Source organism: Bufo bufo, chromosome 2 (genome assembly GCF_905171765.1).
Source record: "Bufo bufo chromosome 2, aBufBuf1.1, whole genome shotgun sequence".
NCBI classification, from domain to species: Eukaryota; Metazoa; Chordata; class Amphibia; order Anura; family Bufonidae; genus Bufo; species Bufo bufo.
The window spans coordinates 231,459,656-231,480,136 of NC_053390.1; the positions used below are offsets into that span (position 1 = coordinate 231,459,656).

Sequence of the window (20,481 nt, forward strand, 5' to 3'; positions counted from 1 at the left end):
TAATAAACTAGATTAATTGAAACCTGAAAACTTCCCACATTATTAAAATGAGTAAGGGAACAAAGAAACAATGTGCTGAATGCTGATATAGTTCTGCAGACGCCATCCGCATTGTGTACAGTGCCTCAACTTTCTCTGTTCGACCTGCCAGTCTTTTCACAGAATTGCTATTTACTGTTGCACTGGTCGGGACAGTAAATGATATACTACATTTTGTGGGAGATTTCAAGTTTTGATAGGGTAAATGGCGCCTGAAGGGTTCTCTAATAGTGAGGTTTATAATATTGCCCTAAATATGCCCAGATTTTTTAATATTGCATATAGTTTAGTCAGCACTACTCTCGGCTGTGCCTGTTTCCGCCTCTTCCCTCCTAAGTGCAGTCCTAGTTTATGGAGCATGTGTTATATTTTGTGAAATAGTTCAAACTCTTCTATTGTGTTTATATTACTAGGCCTGCAGCCTATCAGAGGAATGGGTAAGGGAAAAACCTCTCCCCTGCCCCACTGCAGCATCCATCTGTATCGCTGTCCTGAGGACGGCGATACAGATGAAATATAGAGATGAACGCTTCCACAATGGAAGCGCTCATCTCTCCCTGCCCTGCCACGGAACCTCTCACGGGCCCCCCTGCCGCACTGGGCCCCTGTGCAGCCGAACCGGCTGCACAGGCGGTATGTCCGCCCCTAAATGGAATGGTTTAGATCAAAGCATATTCATATGTTAGAATGGCACAAAGTCCAGACCTAAATCTCATTGAGAATCTGTAGCAAGACTTGAAAATTGCTGTTCCATTTTGCAAAGAAGAATGGGCAAATATTTCAGCCTCTAGATGTGCAAAGCTGGTAGAGATATACCCAAAAGACTTGCAGCTGTAATTACAGAGAAAGGTAGTCCTACAAAGTATTGTCTCATGAGGGCTGAATACAAATGCATGCCACAATTTCCAGAATTTTATTAGAATTTTTGAAAACCATGTATCATTTTCTTTTCACTTCACACATACTTGCTACTTTGTTTTGGTCTATCAAATCCCAATGAAATGCATTTAACTTTGTGGGTGTAATGTGAAGAAATGTGGAAAAGTGAACACTATTTCAAGGCACTGCAGTAGACTTTCTGTCTTGTAAGTTCATTAAAGGGATTGTCCTGTTTAGAAGACCAGTTTTCATATTTTCCACTAAGAAATTCTGAGTTGATGGAGGGGATCTTCTGTTCAGGATCCTTACCTCTTGGCCAGAGTGGTTATAAAGAGCCTCTCTTGCTCTGGAGGACCTGGACTGTCCTGATTTGAATGGGCACAGTGTAATGCTTATTTTGCCTGTGGTGCTTCAGGGAAATTAAACACTTGTTGCTGCCAAGTTCTTCTTTAGATTACAGATGACAGCTGGTGTCCCTAAAGGAAGACACTTTATGATGATCTTATTTTCATAGTACATCATAGACAGGGATTCTGCTTGGGAGTGGAGAGTTGCTAACAAGCAGGGCAGGGGTCCGCAACTTCCAGACCTCTAGCTGTTGTGACACTACGATCCAGGCATCTTCCATTCATTTTTACAATAGTTCCAAAAAACTGCTGAGTAAGCGTGTGTCGTACGAGGTGTAGTTTCATGACAGGTGGAGTGGAGTAGCGGATCTTAGTCTAAGGACTAAAGCTGTCCATATATTATATGTAACACTTTCCTGGCCAGTTGTTTTCTGAGCAAAAACAGCTGTTTGCCGGAGGTCTCTGGAACAACCCACTTTATGTCAACTAGTGGTCTACCTTGAGAATAGATGGTGCTGTATACAAAAGGTGATATCTAGCTGAATACTGTTGTCTACCCAGGATTATTTCCTGTCCCTCTATATAATTTTCACATAGATGATTGAGCCAATATGATTGATGGTAATACTAAATCTATTGTATTACTCCTCAGCGAATGTGTTGGGAGTGGTTGATAAGTAGTGAAAAAATTCTCCTTAGGCTAGTTTCACACTAGTGCTTTGAGATCCAGCAGTCTGTTCCAGCAGGGAAGAGCCTGCCAGATCTCTCTGCATTCCGGCATTGCCAGAAGTTACCGCATCGCCGTCCGGCCCCATTCACTATGGGTGAAGCGATTTTCGTCCAGTTGATTCTCAGCATGTATTCCAGGTTGCGGCCAGATCTCCTCTGATCCCCATTATAGCGAAAGATGCCTGACGGGAGTCAGGTAGCGTCCGGCAGTGCCTGATCCAGATATCTCTGGCAGACTGCTCCCTGCTGGAACAGCCTGCCGGAGATGGTAAATGCAAATGTGAAACGGGTGTAACTGCACTCTATTAGGGATTCTTTATTATATAGGTATCAGAAATATTTCCCTTCAAAGCAGGAGTCATCTGATCAGAACTTGCTTGCCTATAAGGGCATTTCATATCCCATGCGTTTGTAAGAGGGATGACTTGAATAACCTCATACCTTCAGATAATGGACTGCTACATATCCGTTTTACAGAGTGGCACTTATATTGGAGTTACAATGAACTGGCTAGGTCCAGGCTAGTGCTGACTAGGGGCAGGGTGTAGTAGTGACAATACGCTGTGCTATCACATTGACAGGAGGGGCAGGGGAGAACCCATAAAAAAAAGAGTTTGTGCACCATTAGTGGAAAGTGTTGGTGTTATGTGGGAGGTGGTGTGCTAAAGGTCTGAGTGTAAGATATACTGGTACATAGTCAGCTGGAGACTGGCAGTGACCAAAAGAGACAAAAAACAGTGTACAGTGCGAAGGATAGAGATCGGCCATCAGATGGAAGTGAGTCTTTAAGAGGGGCGCAGTATGGCTCTATTGCCAAACAAGACCTGAAGTGATGTGGCTTGGTGTTGCAGTCCTGCTTAGAGTGGGCAGTAGGAGAGGTGGCAAAGTGAGAACCTTAGGTAGGGACTTGGTGTGAAAGGGTGAAGAAGACCTGCTATGTGGTTTGATGAACGCCACTAAGTTGAACGGTGAAATTTTGCCATTCTGTATGTCCTGAAACTGGCAGGTTTATTGTACTCATACAGTACTGTTACCAGTATGCTTTGCTTGACATACAGTACAGACCAAAAGTTTGGACACACCTTCTCATTCAAAGAGTTTTCTTTATTTTCATGACTATGAAGGCATCAAAACTATGAATTAACACATGTGGAATTAAATACATAACAAACAAGTGTGAAACAACTGAAAATATGTCATATTCTAGGTTCTTCAAAGTAGCCACCTTTTAATTTGATTACTGCTTTGCACACTCTTGGCATTCTCTTGATGAGCTTCAAGAGGTAGTCCCCTAAAATGGTCTTCCAACAGTCTTGAAGGAGTTCCCAGAGATGCTTAGCACTTGTTGGCCCTTTTGCCTTCACTCTGCGGTCCAGCTCACCCCAAACCATCTCGATTGGGTTCAGGTCCGGTGACTGTGGAGGGCAGGTCATCTGGCGCAGCACCCCATCACTCTCCTTCATGGTCAAATAGCCCTTACTTTCAAAGTTTTCCCAATTTTTCGGCTGACTGACTGACCTTCATTTCTTAAAGTAATGATGGCCACTCGTTTTTCTTTACTTAGCTGCTTTTTTCTTGCCATAATACAAATTCTAACAGTCTATTCAGTAGGACTATCAGCTGTGTATCCACCTGACTTCTCCTCATTGCCACTGATGGTCCCAACGACATTTATAAGGCAAGAAATCACACTTATTAAACCTGACAGGGCATACCTGTGAAGTGAAAACCATTTCAGGGGACTACCTCTTGAAGCTCATCAAGAGAATGCCAAGAGTGTGCAAAGCAGTAATCAAAGCAACAGGTGGCTACTAGAATATGACATATTTTCAGTTGTTTCACACTTGTTTGTTATGTATATAATGCCACATGTGTTAATTCATAGTTTTGATGCCTTCAGTGTGAATCTACAATTTTCATAGTCATGAAAATAAAGAAAACTCTTTGAATGAGAAGGTGTGTCCAAACTTTTGGTCTGTACTGTATGTAATTCCAACTGTGTTTAGTAAAGTTCGACTGATTAATTTTATTTGGTCTGTAAGCTTCTTCTTGCTTAAAGGGGACCCTCACAAGAGAAGATATTCCTTGCATTACATGTTTGCAATGCAGGCGACATCAGCAGGATGCAGGGTGTTTCTTTCATAATGTATTGTGCATCAGCAACCCATGTATGAAGTGGATAGAGAGAATGCAGGCTTCTGTAACAGCTGTCTATATTCTGGTGATATACAGTCCTCCTACAGGTTATTGTCATATTGATTTTCCATGAAAAAGGAGCAATTCTGATTTCTATGGGTTTGCTATTTAAGTGATTTCCTAAACTTTAAAGTTTCTACAAAGTTGCAGCTCCATTTCAGTACCCTGCTCCTGTACTTTATGCAGCTGTTAGGCAGTTTTAGGCTTATTTACAAGGGAATAACACAGCATATTGCAATAGTATAAAGAGTTGTTATATGCCTGTGTTCTGGTTACTGTTGTCTCCAGCAGGCTGGTGTTAGGACCCAGAACAGAGCTAGTAATGTGAGGTTATAAATAGTGTTGTGGAATAGGACAAAGTTTGAGGAGTGAACATGACATCACTAAGGGCTTCTCCCCACCCTGGATTTGGTGGGATGGAGGTGAATACACATTGTCAGGGTCTGGACTCACATTCCTTAGTGGTGACAGGATGAAGAGTACATGTTCTGAGTGTTAAGGGCTGAGTTCTTCTGTATTTACCTGCAATCACTCATGTTGGGATATCTCTGCCCATCAGAGAAGTGAGAAGTGGAGGCTTTTATCGCAGCAAAGTGAGAAATGTACCAGCCTGAGGTCCCTGCATCTCCTAGGGGTCAATGACTCCTTAGTGTAATCACTTTCTGACCAAGGCTAGACCACAGAGCAACTTCACATCTGAGGATATTAGTTCTGAAGACCTGACACCTTAGTTGTCTCAAGGACCCAGTCATGGGGAGCTCGCTGCATTTCTTCTCTTGGATTGCTTTTCTGGTGTTGAGACCATATGGAAATCAGGTAAATATCTGGATCTACAAGCAGGTGTACTGTGACTTGTAGTTCTGTCACAGATGAAGGACTCTGGCAGAATACCTCTAAGCAGTTTGGGACAACTACTTCTCTTATGTTATACTTTTGTCTATACTCTTCTTTCCTTTACTTCTCTGTAAGTTCCAGAAGACAGCTCACACATTAATTTCATCTGTGCCTTATTTTCTTTGAAAATATTTGTCAGACAGTCGCTCAAAATTTTAAAAGGAAGTAAGGAATTTTAATATTTTCTGACTAATCGAGACAAGTGAAGCTTGTACTAAAAGCTCTCTCTATTATGTTGTAGGTGTGCATCAATTTTTTTGTTCTGTGCAAAAAGCAGACAATGGTCATACATATGGACCAATAAAATGGTTATAGTGACTATTTCAAGCGCCATTATTGTTTTGTACATACTAGGAGCTCATATACCTGGCAGGGAGCATGCACCATGGTGCGGAACAGGATTTGCTGTGTTGAAGCTTGTTACCATTTCTAATGATTTTGTGAGAAAAACCTGTGTTTGCCTCCGTATAAAATGGCATACGGAGATACTGCAAATGGCCATAGCACTTTATGGGCACCGTATTATATAAAATGTGCATGAAGCCTAAGGGTGTAATCACTTTCTAATCTTGAAAAACAAGAATTTGTCTCAGTTGTACACTGAATTCCTAAAAATGGCTCAATATTGGAAGTATATGTTGCTCCAGAGACTTCTTATGACAGCTTTCGTAGATTTTGCCAGTTTTCCTCCATACATAGTATTGCGGTTTCTGAGCATATTGCAGTCTGTACAAGTCGAATGTGTAAGGGCTCCTTCATATTTGCTCATGAAAATATGGACCTGCAATATGGACTGGATTTTTTGTCCCATTTTTTTATTCCATATTGTATCTGTTTTTCTTCAGTATTCTGATGTATGTTTTCTATTTTTCATCTATAGTTCATCTGTTTTTTTTTTTTTTAAAAAGGTTAACAATTTTTTTTTCCTGTTTTTGGAATGTTGCTGAAATATGGTTATAAAAAAATTAGGACAAATACACCCATGTGAACTATGCAAATAGGGAATATGTAGGTTTAAATTTAGCCTATTAACTTCTATAGGATAAAAACAGTGCCAATACAAATCTTTTGAAACATTCTGTATATTGAAAGATGCATAAAAAGTGAAAATGTGAATAAAACTATTTACAAGAAACTTGTCACCATGAAATACAGCTTAATCTGTTGGCAGCATGTGATAGAGCAGGAAAAGACAAGCAGATTGATATATAGTTTTGTCGGAAAAGTTCAGTAAAACTTTTATTTTATACATTTAAGACTCTGCTTAAATGAGTTCAGTTGTACACGGGTACACAACTATCTATGTATACACAATTACACAATAGATGCTATCAATCACTGATAACACCTTCCCCTGTGCACAGATATCAATGACTGATGGCTATCTATGTATGTACACTTACACAGAGAATGCTATCAATCACTGATAACACCTCCTCCGTGTAGAGCTATCAGTGACTGACAGCTATCTATGTATACACACTTACACAGAGAATGCTATCAATCACTGATAACACCTTCCCCTGTGTACAGATATCAATGACTGATGGCTATCTATGTATACACACATACACAGAGAATGCTATCAATCACTGATAACACCTCCCCCGTGTACATATACAGTCAGGTCCATAAATATTGGGACATCGACACAATTCTAACATTTTTGGCTCTATACACCACCACAATGGATTTGAAATGAAACGTACAAGATGTGCTTTAACTGCAGACTGCCAGCTTTAATTTGAGGGTATTTACATCCAAATCAGGTGAACGGTGTAGGAATTGCAACAGTTTGCATATGTGCCTCCCACTTGTTAAGGAACCAAAAGTAATGGGACAGAATAATAATCATAAATCAAACTTTCACTTTTTAATACTTGGTTGCAAATCCTTTGCAGTCAATTACAGCGTGAAGTCTGGAACGCATAGACCTCACCAGACGCTGGGTTTCATCCCTGGTGATGCTCTGCCAGGCCTCTACTACAACTGTCTTCAGTTCCTGCTTGTTCTTGGGGCATTTTCCCTTCAGTTTTGTCTTTGGCAAGTAAAATGCATGCTCAATCGGATTCAGGTCAGGTGATTGACTTGGCCATTGCATACCATTCCACTTCTTTCCCTTAAAAAACTCTTTGGTTGCTTTTGCAGTATGCTTTGGGCCATTGTCCATCTGCACTGTGAAGCGCCGTCCAATGAGTTCTGAAGCATTTGGCTGAAAATGAGCAGATAATATTGCCCGAAACACTTCAGAATTCATCCGGCTGCTTTTGTCAGCAGTCACATCATCAATAAATACAAGAGAACCAGTTCCATTGGCAGCCATACATGCCCACACCATGACACTACCACCACCATGCTTCACTGATGAGGTGGTATGCTTAGGATCATGAGCAGTTCCTGTCCTTCTTCATATTCTTCTCTTCCCATCACTGGTACAAGTTGATCTTGGTCTCATCTATCCATAGGATGTTGTTCCAGAACTGTGAAGGCTTTTTTAGATGTCGTTTGGAAAACTGTAATCTGGCCTTCCTGTTTTTGAGGCTCACCAATGGTTTACATCTTGTGGTGAACCCTCTGTATTCACTCTGGTGAAGTCTTCTCTTGATTGTTGACTTTGACACACATACACCTACCTCCTGGAGAGTGTTCTTGATCTGGCCAACTGTTGTGAAGGGTTTTCTTCACCAGGGAAAGAATTCTTCGGTCATCCACCACAGTTGTTTTCCGTGGTCTTCCGGGTCTTTTGGTGTTGCTGAGCTCACCTGTGCGTTCTTTCTTTTTAAGAATGTTCCAAACTGTTGTTTTGGCCACACCTAATGTTTTTGCTATCTCTCTGATGGGTTTGTTTTGTTTTTTCAGCCTAATGATGGCTTGCTTCACTGATAGTGACAGCTCTTTGGATCTCATCTTGAGAGTTGACAGCAACAGATTTTAAATGCAAATAGCACACTTGAAATGAACTCTGGACCTTTTATCTGCTCATTGTAATTGGGATAATGAGGGAATAACACAGACTTGGCCATGGAACAGCTGAGAAGCCAATTGTCCCATTACTTTTGGTCCCTTAACAAGTGGGAGGCACATATGCAAACTGTTGTAATTCCTACACCGTTCACCTGATTTGGATGTAAATACCCTCAAATTAAAGCTGACAGTCTGCAGTTAAAGCACATCTTGTTTGTTTCATTTCAAATTCATTGTGGGGGTGTATAGAGCCAAAAATGTTAGAATTGTGTCGATGTCCCAATATTTATGGACCTGACTGTATCAGTGACTGACTGCTATCTATGTATACACAGTTACACAGAGAATGCTATCAATCACTCATAATAGCTGAATGGGCCATCTTGAGCGCAGAAAAAGCAGAGATATAAATGCATAAATTACACTTCATACTGAATCTTTTGCTCACAAAATGATACATCAATCTGCTCAGCTTCTCCTGCTCTAAACCACGCTGCCTGCTTTACATTGCATTTTGTGATGACAGGTCCCCTTTAAATGCGCACTATTTTTTGTCAATGAAGAATACAGAATTTATAGGGATCTGTGATATGGAAGTGTGAATGACCCCTACCTCTCAGTATTGCAGTTAGTACACAGGGTGCATGTAATGCTAATGTCACCACTTCAAACATGCCTTCATGACAATTTGCTTAACCAATATACCTTGGTACATGAGCTTTTATACTGGTCAGAAACAAAAATCTACAAGTAAATGGCATGTCAGACAAGTACTGTATAATTCCCACTTCATCACAGGACGGTTCAGCATTAGCTTCTAGTCTCTCCTAACTGGGACATTACTGTACCTCTAGCAGGGCAGAAGTCATGTCTGCCTGCAATATGTTGCATCCATTCTCATTGTCAACTGGCCAGCACCAGGGTGAAAGCCGCAGTATATTTGTCTTTTTAAGATCAATGCTTTCCTTAGCTAAGTGATCTGGTGAGAAGATCAGCAATGCAAACATAAAGCCCAAACAACATATTAAGCATTAACTATTTTAATGGGCCATAATTAGTTGTGTGTTAATTGTCAGATGGTAACTCAATGCAGGCAAGGTCATTTACTGTACATCCTACTGCGCATCACGGCTGGGCTAACCCTTTCAATGCCAACAAGACAACGTTAAGCTCTCTTCACGCTGGAAATTTCAAATATTCCTTTTTTTGACTCGTGCGCTTTATCAGTTTAATTCTTACAGAAATGAATATATATGTATAATGGTAAAAGTTATTCGATATTAAGTAGTTAGCCTATACCAGCCTATATCAGTTATAAACCTGTAGTCACAGGACAAGAACATTAATTTTTGGTTCATTTTAACAGCCTTCAGCTGAGATCTTGGGGACTGTAGCCGACTCTATGAACTAACTATGTAGATGGCCACGTCCGTGTGTCAGCTGTATGGAGATACAGTAGATATATTCTCCTTGACAAGGAGTTGACACCTGCATTCTGTGGATAGTTTTGGTGCCCATGGAAGGCCAAAGCCACAGTTGATGAAGAGAAGTACCACGTCACTCTTTATGCTTAAAAGGTTAGCTTTATTCGTGTATATATTCACATTTATTTAATCAGGTCCAGATCAATTAATTATTTATAATGCTAATGCTCATATATCACAGAACGTTTCGGTCAATCTCTGACCTTCTTCAGTTTATTAGAGAAGGAGCATGGACATATGTGCGTCTGGACCATACTTTGAAGCATAAAGAGTGCTGTGGTACTTCTCTTCACACCTTTATCATACTATCACAATCTCAGGGACAGAATGTTAAATATTTCTGGTGTTAGCCACTTCCTAGTCCTAGCTCAGCATGCAGGAAATGGCCAGAGAAGCCTGCTCAGCCAATCATGGTACTGCGGCCAGTGATTGGCTGAGCTGGTATCTCCTGCCGTTTCTTGTGAGTCAAGTTAGGACCAGGAAGTGGAGACCGGCATGGATGTGGTGAACGTCTGAACCGCAATGGGGGATCTATAAGAAAACCCATTCTGTCCCATATATATGAAGATTTAAATCTTTAAGGTTATGTATAAACTATATAAAAATGGAACTAAAGGCATTTCTGTAAAGACTGTGAGCTAATGTATGGGCTGTGTGCACACGGTTTTGCAGTATACATCTGTACCAGGACTCCTCACAATTATATGCACTTTATAATGCTGGTGTCTTTTTAGGTGGCAGAGGGGTCTTTGGGCCCTTTCAGACCCCAGGCCTAGGTGCAACTGCTACCACCACAGTCCCTAGAGCTACATTCCCTTGTACGAGATTGTATTCTTGAGACTGTAGTCTTTTTGCTGCTTTAGGCCTTATGCACACGAACGTTGTTTGTTTCCGAGTCCGTTCTTTTGGCGGATAGGATGCGGACCAATTCAGTATGCCCGTTCCGTATCCCCACAAAAAAAAATAGAACATGTCCTATTCTTGTCTGTTTTCGGCATTGTTACAATGGATCCGCCAAAAAAAAAAACGGATGGCATATGGATGTCATCCGTTTTTTTTTTTGCGGATCTGAAATTTGCGGACTGCAAAACACATACGGTCGTGTGCATGTAGCCTTATCCTGCAGTTAATTGTATTTTATGAAATCTCATTCTCATAGTGGTGCTGAAAACTGTATGGTTTTCAGTGTGTGCTGCTGTATTTTTTTTATTTACTCATGTCCTATTGTTCACTATTCGGTGGTGTCTTTGATGCGGTTTTCGCCACTTGCCACTACATGTGGAATCAGGGTATGGTTTTCTATAGATGCATTTCTAAGAAAAGCAGTCCTAGAACCATGTCATATGTGGATGTAGAATGCTTCCTATCCTGACATACCTTTAATGAATCACCGATAAATATAAAGCCCTGAATTAAATGTCCACTCAGTCATCTCTTAGTGGTATCAGACAACCCATATAGTCAGTCTTTCATCTCTCTAAGGGGTTGTAATCCAACTTACTTATTAGGCTGCTGAATGGCATCCTCTGCTTCATGTCACTGAATAACTGGGCAGGTCTCCTGATCAGGACTCCCAGAAAGTATAATAGTATTTATGTACTGACAGAGTAACGGAGTGTTGTTAGTTACTAAGAACATCTGACTGATCTTTTTATAGGCTTGCAGGAAATCTCTACAAATGAGGAGTTACAGTTTAAAGAGGACCTGTCATCAACTTTACGCTGCTGTCGCTGAGAGTAGCATAAAGTAGCGGCAGGCAGGCTAGAAATATGGAAATCGCCTTTTTAAATTTAACCCATTGACTTCAATGGGCTAAAAACAATGAATATAGATCTCTTGGAAGATGCTGTACATTGAAAAAAATGAATGCACATATAAAGCAGAAACGGGAATAAGACCATTTAAATGTATTAGCATTACATCTTTTCAATGAAAAATTTAATTAAAGGTGTTTTCCAGGACTTCTGCCTAGTTCGTCACTATATGATCTGAGGAGGTCAGATCCCGACACCCTGATGATCAGCTGTTTGAAGAGGCTCCGGCGCAGTGTGCTCTTCCTAGGCCAATGTCATCACATTTATCGGTCACATGGTCTATATGCATCTCAGTTCCATGCCCATTGTGCTATCAGAGCCTGGGCCCACCGGAGGATCTTCTGGTACTTTTGTGGACCAGCCCAACCCTGATACAGTGTACAGTGCTGTGCTTGGTTAGCTGTGAGGAGGCCACAGTTCTTCCTGGACCAGCATGATCTCTTCAACAGCTGATCGGTGAAGGTTCAGAGAGTTGGACCTCCATTGATCTGATAATAATGACCTATCCTGAGGATAGGTCTTTAATATTGTACTCCCAGAAAAACCCTTTAATATGGATCTGTAATACAGAAATTGAATTAGCCCTTAGAGGAAGCCTGTCATCAATTGCATGCAGCCATCACTGAGGGCAGTGTAAAATAGTGACATATCTGCTAATTTCAAAGGTCTGTCATTCATGAACTAATAGTAATTGGTTGATGAGAACTTGCTATATAATCATCACAGCCGATACGCAGTGTAGAGTCACGGTCTGTCTAAGAAGAGTCATGGTTATTAAAGGGAACCTATCATAAACTTTATGCTGCCCATACTAATGGCAGAATAATGTAGAGACAGGTGAGTTGATTTCAGCGGTTACTAGCAGAAGGACCCGGCTTCGCACGGGTATATTTCATCTATTTAATTTAATGTTTCTGTGTGTCGTTAAAAGATATCAAAAGTATCCCCCATAACAGTGACCTCTACAGCACCCGCCCCTATAACAGTGAACTCCACAGTTCCCCACCCCTTAACACTGACCCCCCCCACAGTGCCCCGCCACTTTAAAATGGGACCTCCACAGCAGCCCATCCCCTTAACTTTGACCTTCACAGCAGCCTGCCCCTTTAACAGAGTTTCACAGCACCCTACTCCCTTGACAGTGACCGCCACAGCAGTTTCCCCTTTAATAGGGGCCTCTGCCCCCTTAGCAGTGACCTCCATAGTGTCTGCCCCTTTAACAGTGACCTCTACAGTGCCTGCCCCTTTAACAGTAACCTCCACAGTGTCCGCCTCTTTAACAGTGACCTTCACAGAGCCCACCCCTTTAACAGTGACCTGCCCAGTGCCCTCCTCTTTAACAGTGACCTCCACAGTGCCCTCCTCTTTAACAGTGACCTCCACAGTGCCCCCCCCCCTTAACAGTGGCCTCCACAGCACCCGACCCTTTAACAGTGACCTCTACACAGTGTCTGCCTCTTTAACAGTGACCTGCACAGTGCTCGCCCATTTAATGTTAGGGCTACACGACGACATGTGTTGCGTGACATTTGTCTCAACAATTTCTATAATGATAGGCTATGGTGTCGCACTGCGACATGCTGCGACTGCGACAAGATGGATACATGTAGAAGCGTAGTTGTGCCGTATGTGTCTTGCGACTTATTGTCATCCTGTAGCCTTAGCCTAAAGCTGACCTACAGCAGTGAAGAGAAATGGCTGGGTTGTTATGGAAACCTGGAGTAAAACTGTGTGTATAGCAGTTGGGATTTGAAGAGAAAGACTTGCAGGCTTGTATTGGCTAATGCAGGTCATATTTTGGGAATATCTCAGGAACGGTACGTCCTAGAGAGCTGAGACCTGGTCTAAAACCTTCCTGGAATCATGATGTACCAGTGTGCCAAATTTGGTGAAGATCAGTCCAGTCGTTTAGTCATTCATAAAGAACAGACAGACAGACGTCCAGACAGAAACTCATTTTTATATATATAAGAGAAAAGTAAGTGGTTGCCGAGAACCAACATCACAATCATTCCTGGAAAAGAGTCAGGGCCACCTGAGAAGACTCATGGTTATTCATGAATTCCTGCTCTCCCTGCCCACCCGCTGATGACTGACAGTCTTCTTCATAGTTGTCTCCCTTTCTCTCTAGGAGAGAACTGCCAATTATCTACAGCACCCGCCCCTATAACAGTGAACTCCACAGTTCCCCACCCCTTAACACTGACCCCCCCCACAGTGCCCCGCCACTTTAAAATGGGACCTCCACAGCAGCCCATCCCCTTAACTTTGACCTTCACAGCAGCCTGCCCCTTTAACAGAGTTTCACAGCACCCTACTCCCTTGACAGTGACCGCCACAGCAGTTTCCCCTTTAATAGGGGCCTCTGCCCCCTTAGCAGTGACCTCCATAGTGTCTGCCCCTTTAACAGTGACCTCTACAGTGCCTGCCCCTTTAACAGTAACCTCCACAGTGTCCGCCTCTTTAACAGTGACCTCCACAGAGCCCACCCCTTTAACAGTGACCTGCCCAGTGCCCTCCTCTTTAACAGTGACCTCCACAGTGCCCTCCTCTTTAACAGTGACCTCCACAGTGCCCCCCCCCTTAACAGTGGCCTCCACAGCACCCGACCCTTTAACAGTGACCTCTACACAGTGTCTGCCTCTTTAACAGTGACCTGCACAGTGCTCGCTCATTTAATGTTAGGGCTACACGACGACATGTGTTGCGTGACATTTGTCTCAACAATTTCTATAATGATAGGCTATGGTGTCGCACTGCGACATGCTGCGACTGCGACAAGATGGATACATGTAGAAGCGTAGTTGTGCCGTATGTGTCTTGCGACTTATTGTCATCCTGTAGCCTTAGCCTAAAGCTGACCTACAGCAGTGAAGAGAAATGGCTGGGTTGTTATGGAAACCTGGAGTAAAACTGTGTGTATAGCAGTTGGGATTTGAAGAGAAAGACTTGCAGGCTTGTATTGGCTAATGCAGGTCATATTTTGGGAATATCTCAGGAACGGTACGTCCTAGAGAGCTGAGACCTGGTCTAAAACCTTCCTGGAATCATGATGTACCAGTGTGCCAAATTTGGTGAAGATCAGTCCAGTCGTTTAGTCATTCATAAAGAACAGACAGACAGACGTCCAGACAGAAACTCATTTTTATATATATAAGAGAAAAGTAAGTGGTTGCCGAGAACCAACATCACAATCATTCCTGGAAAAGAGTCAGGGCCACCTGAGAAGACTCATGGTTATTCATGAATTCCTGCTCTCCCTGCCCACCCGCTGATGACTGACAGTCTTCTTCATAGTTGTCTCCCTTTCTCTCTAGGAGAGAACTGCCAATTATCTACAGCACCCGCCCCTATAACAGTGAACTCCACAGTTCCCCACCCCTTAACACTGACCCCCCCCACAGTGCCCCGCCACTTTAAAATGGGACCTCCACAGCAGCCCATCCCCTTAACTTTGACCTTCACAGCAGCCTGCCCCTTTAACAGAGTTTCACAGCACCCTACTCCCTTGACAGTGACCGCCACAGCAGTTTCCCCTTTAATAGGGGCCTCTGCCCCCTTAGCAGTGACCTCCATAGTGTCTGCCCCTTTAACAGTGACCTCTACAGTGCCTGCCCCTTTAACAGTAACCTCCACAGTGTCCGCCTCTTTAACAGTGACCTCCACAGAGCCCACCCCTTTAACAGTGACCTGCCCAGTGCCCTCCTCTTTAACAGTGACCTCCACAGTGCCCTCCTCTTTAACAGTGACCTCCACAGTGCCCCCCCCCTTAACAGTGGCCTCCACAGCACCCGACCCTTTAACAGTGACCTCTACACAGTGTCTGCCTCTTTAACAGTGACCTGCACAGTGCTCGCCCATTTAATGTTAGGGCTACACGACGACATGTGTTGCGTGACATTTGTCTCAACAATTTCTATAATGATAGGCTATGGTGTCGCACTGCGACATGCTGCGACTGCGACAAGATGGATACATGTAGAAGCGTAGTTGTGCCGTATGTGTCTTGCGACTTATTGTCATCCTGTAGCCTTAGCCTAAAGCTGACCTACAGCAGTGAAGAGAAATGGCTGGGTTGTTATGGAAACCTGGAGTAAAACTGTGTGTATAGCAGTTGGGATTTGAAGAGAAAGACTTGCAGGCTTGTATTGGCTAATGCAGGTCATATTTTGGGAATATCTCAGGAACGGTACGTCCTAGAGAGCTGAGACCTGGTCTAAAACCTTCCTGGAATCATGATGTACCAGTGTGCCAAATTTGGTGAAGATCAGTCCAGTCGTTTAGTCATTCATAAAGAACAGACAGACAGACGTCCAGACAGAAACTCATTTTTATATATATAAGAGAAAAGTAAGTGGTTGCCGAGAACCAACATCACAATCATTCCTGGAAAAGAGTCAGGGCCACCTGAGAAGACTCATGGTTATTCATGAATTCCTGCTCTCCCTGCCCACCCGCTGATGACTGACAGTCTTCTTCATAGTTGTCTCCCTTTCTCTCTAGGAGAGAACTGCCAATTATCAGCAGATGGGTGCGGAGATCAGGAGATTATGAATAAACATGACTCTTCTCAGGTAGATTTGACTCTTTTCATGGCATGTGCTGCAATGATTATGATGTTGGTTCTCGGTAACCACTTACTTTTAACTCATGAGTGACACATCGCTGAAATCAGCATTTCTGTCACTAATTTATGCTGCCCTCAGTGAGGTCAGCATAAAGTTGATGACAGGTTCCCTTTAAAGAGGTTCTCCAGGAATTACTTTGCAATAAATATATTCCCAAATATCTTTCATTATGATCCTGAATACAGGTGAATCTCTGTGGGAATGGAGATAATGAGGAGACATGAGAGGAGGGTGGGGATGTGGCTAATGAGCCAGCAGCACTTGTATGCAGTCTCTATTACCAGGATTACACAGTTGGTAATTTAATGATTGCAAGTTATAGTTACCTAGGGTGACTTAAAAAAAGTAAAAAATAAAAAAGTTTTTTTAAAATATAAAAACATAAAATAAAAGTTCAAATCATTCCCCTTTCCCCAAAATAAAAATAAACAATAAAAAAAGCCACATTATAGGTATCCCTGTATATGTCAATTCTGGTAGTATTAAAATAAAACAGGATTTATCCCATACAGAAAAAATATTTATTGTCACCACCTCCCACAAAAAATGTAATAAATTATTATCAATAAGTCACACACACTTCAAAATGGTATCACTGAAAACTAAAAACGAGTTCCTATATAGCTCCATATACATAATTACAAAATAATTATAGGGGTCAGAATATGGCGATGAAAATAAAAAATAATTTTTTTTTAAGGTTGATATTTTTTTTCAGCATTAAAATGCAAACAAAAACTATAAGTGTAGTATCATTGTAATCGTACTTTCCTGGAGAATGACGATAACAGGTCAATTTTACTGTATAGGGAATTCCATTAAAAAAAAAAGCCATAAAACTGTGGCAGAATTGCATTTTTTTTTCCAATTCCACCCCATTTGGAATTTATTTCCAGCTGCCCACTACATCATATGCAGTATTAAATAGTGCCAATAAAACGTACCATTGCAAAAAACAAGCCATGTGAACTGAAAAATAAAAAGTTATGGCTCTGGGAAGTTGGTTAATGAAAGGGTTAAAAATGCGCATTCTATATTTCCATAGATCACGTGGGCATACATGTTCTGTTTTTTTTTACATTTATATTTCAGCAACATTACAAAAACAGCAAAAAAAATTAATGGGTACTGTAATTCTTTAACAAAAAATAGAGAAGGAATATTTGAGAAAAACTTACAGCAAAAATAAAGTCAACAATAATGAATACAATACAGAACCTAAATGGTAGAAATTCTAAAAAGCGGAGCTTTTTATTTTCATACATAGATGTGGATAAAACCCTAAGGCCTCTTGCACACGACTGTGTGTCCCCCGTGGCCGTATTGCAGCTGTGTGCATTCCGCATCACGGATGTGGACCCATTCACTTGAATGGGTCCACAAATCTGGAGATCCGGTGCGGAACGGAACCACAGAACGAAAGCACTACAGAGTGCTTTCGTGGGGTTCCGTTCCGTGCTTTCGTTCCGTAAAAAGATAAAACTGGTCCTATCTTTTTGCAGAACGGATGGATCGTGGACCCCATTCAAGTGATTTGCGGTTCGTAGAACGGCCACGTGGGACACACGTTCGTGTGAAAGAGGCTTAAGGCTATATGCACACGAACGTTGTTTGTTTCCGTGTCTGTTCCGTTTTTTTTGCGGATAGGATGCGGACCCATTCATTTCATTGCTGTCCGCATCAGTATGTCCGTTCCGTTGCCCCGCCAAAAAAATTGTGCATTTCCTATTCTAGTTTGCGGACAAGGATAGGCATTATTACAATGTATCCGCAAAAAAAAAGGATGCCATACGGAAGGCCATACTTTTTTTTGTGAATCCGCAATTTGCAGACCGCAAAACACATACGATCGTGTGCATGTAGCCTAAGGCCTCATGCACATGACCGTTCTGTTTTTTGCGGTCTGCAAACCGCGGATCCGCAAAAAATGGATGCCGCCCGTGTTCCTTCCGCAATTTGCAGAACGGAACGGGCGGCCCATTGTAGAAATGCCTATTCTTGTCCGCAAAACAGACCAGAATAGGACCTGTTATATTTTTTTTTTGCAGGGCTACGGAACGGAGCAACGGATGCGAACAGCACATGGAGTGCTGTCCGCATCTTTTGCGGCCCCATTGAAGTGAATGGGTCCGCATTCGAGCCGCAAAAACTACGGCTCGGATGCGGACCAAAATAACGGTCGTGTGCATGAGCCCTAACACTGAGGTTCTCAGACCAAAGGCCCTATTTCACCAGAAGATAATCATGAAGATCATCGCTAACAAATGTTCATATGAATGCTCGTTAGCGTGGATCTGGCAGTGTAATACTGAACGAACAAACGCTTAAAAAATACTAATTTGGCAAATCATGATCTAGTATGAGGACAAGTAATGGCATTAGCGATTGCTCGTTCCCATACTGAGGAGGAGATCGCTGCACATAATAGCAGCGGTCTCCTCCACTAGCGATCTTCAGATGTAATATAACCGCAAGCTGTGTTTACCTTTAAACTGACACTTGGATTAACTAGTAAATTAGAAATGTAAATGTCTCTGAGCTATGCCTGCTTGGAGTTAAAGGATTTATCCATACGCTTGGTAATAGAGTTGTAATAAAGCCATCCACTTATTAGAAAATACTAATGCACTAATCACCCAGGCATGTTGATACATAAGGGGGTGCATTTATAATCTGTCATTTTGGAGTCATGTTTACATTAGCAAATATAGTGCAAATTTTATCATACATGTGTAATATTCTACAAAAAAAAGATAGATTGATGTACACATTTTTGTCACTTGGAAAGCCTTACCTGATCTTCCAGAATGGTCTTAGGAAAAACTCTCCATGATCTGTCCCTTTGCAAACGTGGAGTTTACTGGAGCCGTTTAGGGCTACATGTTGCTCTATTTGTGAAGTGACTTCTTGTCGCAGAACTGTTGTGGGACAATTTTTATAATGATAGTCAATGCTGTGACTGTGACACAACAGTCGCAAAAAATCCATCCAAGTGTCAAAAACTGTTCTCTTAAAGGGCTATTCCCATCTGAAACAATGGAGGTGTATTGCTAGGATATGCCCCCATTGTCTGATAGGTGATCCCACCTCTGAAAATGAAGCGGGCAAAGTGGTAGCTGGCAGTGCCGGGTCTGGCCACCACCAAGCATTCCTATTGGCCCACCAAAAATAGCGACGTGCTCAGCTGTTTTCGACATCCCATAGAAATGAATGGGAGCGCACCGTGCTTGCGTGACCACCGCTTCCATTCACTTCTATGGGGCCGACGTAAATAGCCGAGCCAGCACTCGGCTATTTTCGGCCGCCCCATAGAAATAAATGGAGGGCAGTCGCGCATGTGCGGTGAACCCTCCTTCACTTTGCCAGCTGCATTTACCAGATATGCCCCCATTGTCTGATAGGTGTGGGTCCCACCCTTGGGACCCGCACCTATCATTCAATGGGGTCATATCTTAGCGATATGCCCCCATTGTCTGAGATGGGAAAACCTCTTTTAAGGTACTTTTTAAATTTCCCAGGCAATTATTGGGATCAAACTGAACATTCCCAATAATTGTCTGATCGTGAACGTTGGTGATAGTAGCATTTACATGCATCAGTCATCCCCTCTGTATGCAATCACTCATCCTCATACAGATTCATTGTTTGCCACTCCATACATCTCCATCCATATCAGTTATCAATCTTTAAAATTGCAGGTCTTGTTCTTGTCTTGATTTTGATCTTTACATGAACCGTGGTCACACAGGCACTAGTTTTCTCTAATAGCATGTCTCATGTCCTTTTTTGAATGCTGTATTTAGAGTTTCTTTGGTGCCACCAGCCTCAAGACAGTTTTCTCAGTATAGTGCACACCACTTGCAATAGTTTTCATGTGCCTTAGGCCTCATGCGGACAAGAATAGGACATGTTATATTTTTTTAGCTGGGCCACGTGCAGCCAGCCAGAACCGCAGGGGCAACACGTGGGCCGATGAGGGGCCAAATAATAACACAGTTCATTGGTTTACTCACGGTTAGCAGAAAGCCTCCCTGGGCCGGCAGCACAGTGTTGAGGAAGACAGCATCAAATCCTCCGGGGCACACTCTGTGGTAGGGAAGCACCAGCCTAGATGGAGGTTGAGGTGCCCTTGATTGCAGTGGTGTTTAGGGTGCTTGTGGCGGCTGGATCCCTTGGTGGTATTTGTCGTGACGCCAGTACCGTTAATGGTGGTACAACCAGTTGTAGTAGTATTAAAGAATGAAGTGGACAGTGGTAGGATACAACTCACAACTTTTACTGAGGTTGGTTCCAATTGCGGCATATACATCCGGACAGAATACAGTCTTTTGCAATTTAGAGGAATTCTGTTGATCCACTGTTCATAGGTTTGGCTGGGTTTAACTTAGCTTGAAGGTCCTTTTTAAACCAGTAGAATTTGGTGAGGTTGCCTGTAATACTTATTTGGTATGCTCAGTCCTATTTTTTCTGTATCTTCCAAGCCCTTAAACAGGTAGCTAATCTGTAG

General features: G+C 42.4%; 1 protein-coding gene across 2 annotated transcripts in view; it reads left to right on the forward strand.

The window, feature by feature from the left end:
* Nucleotides 1-4,620: 4,620 nt before the first annotated feature.
* ADGRD1 (adhesion G protein-coupled receptor D1) overlaps nucleotides 4,621-20,481 on the forward strand; it is a 957,528-nt gene continuing 941,667 nt past the window's right edge. For both annotated transcript variants that reach the window (XM_040416257.1, XM_040416258.1), the window contains exon 1: nucleotides 4,621-5,006. In XM_040416257.1, the coding sequence (XP_040272191.1) occupies nucleotides 4,941-5,006 (66 nt within the window). In that variant the 5' untranslated portion in view covers nucleotides 4,621-4,940. The remainder of the gene's footprint in view (nucleotides 5,007-20,481) is intronic.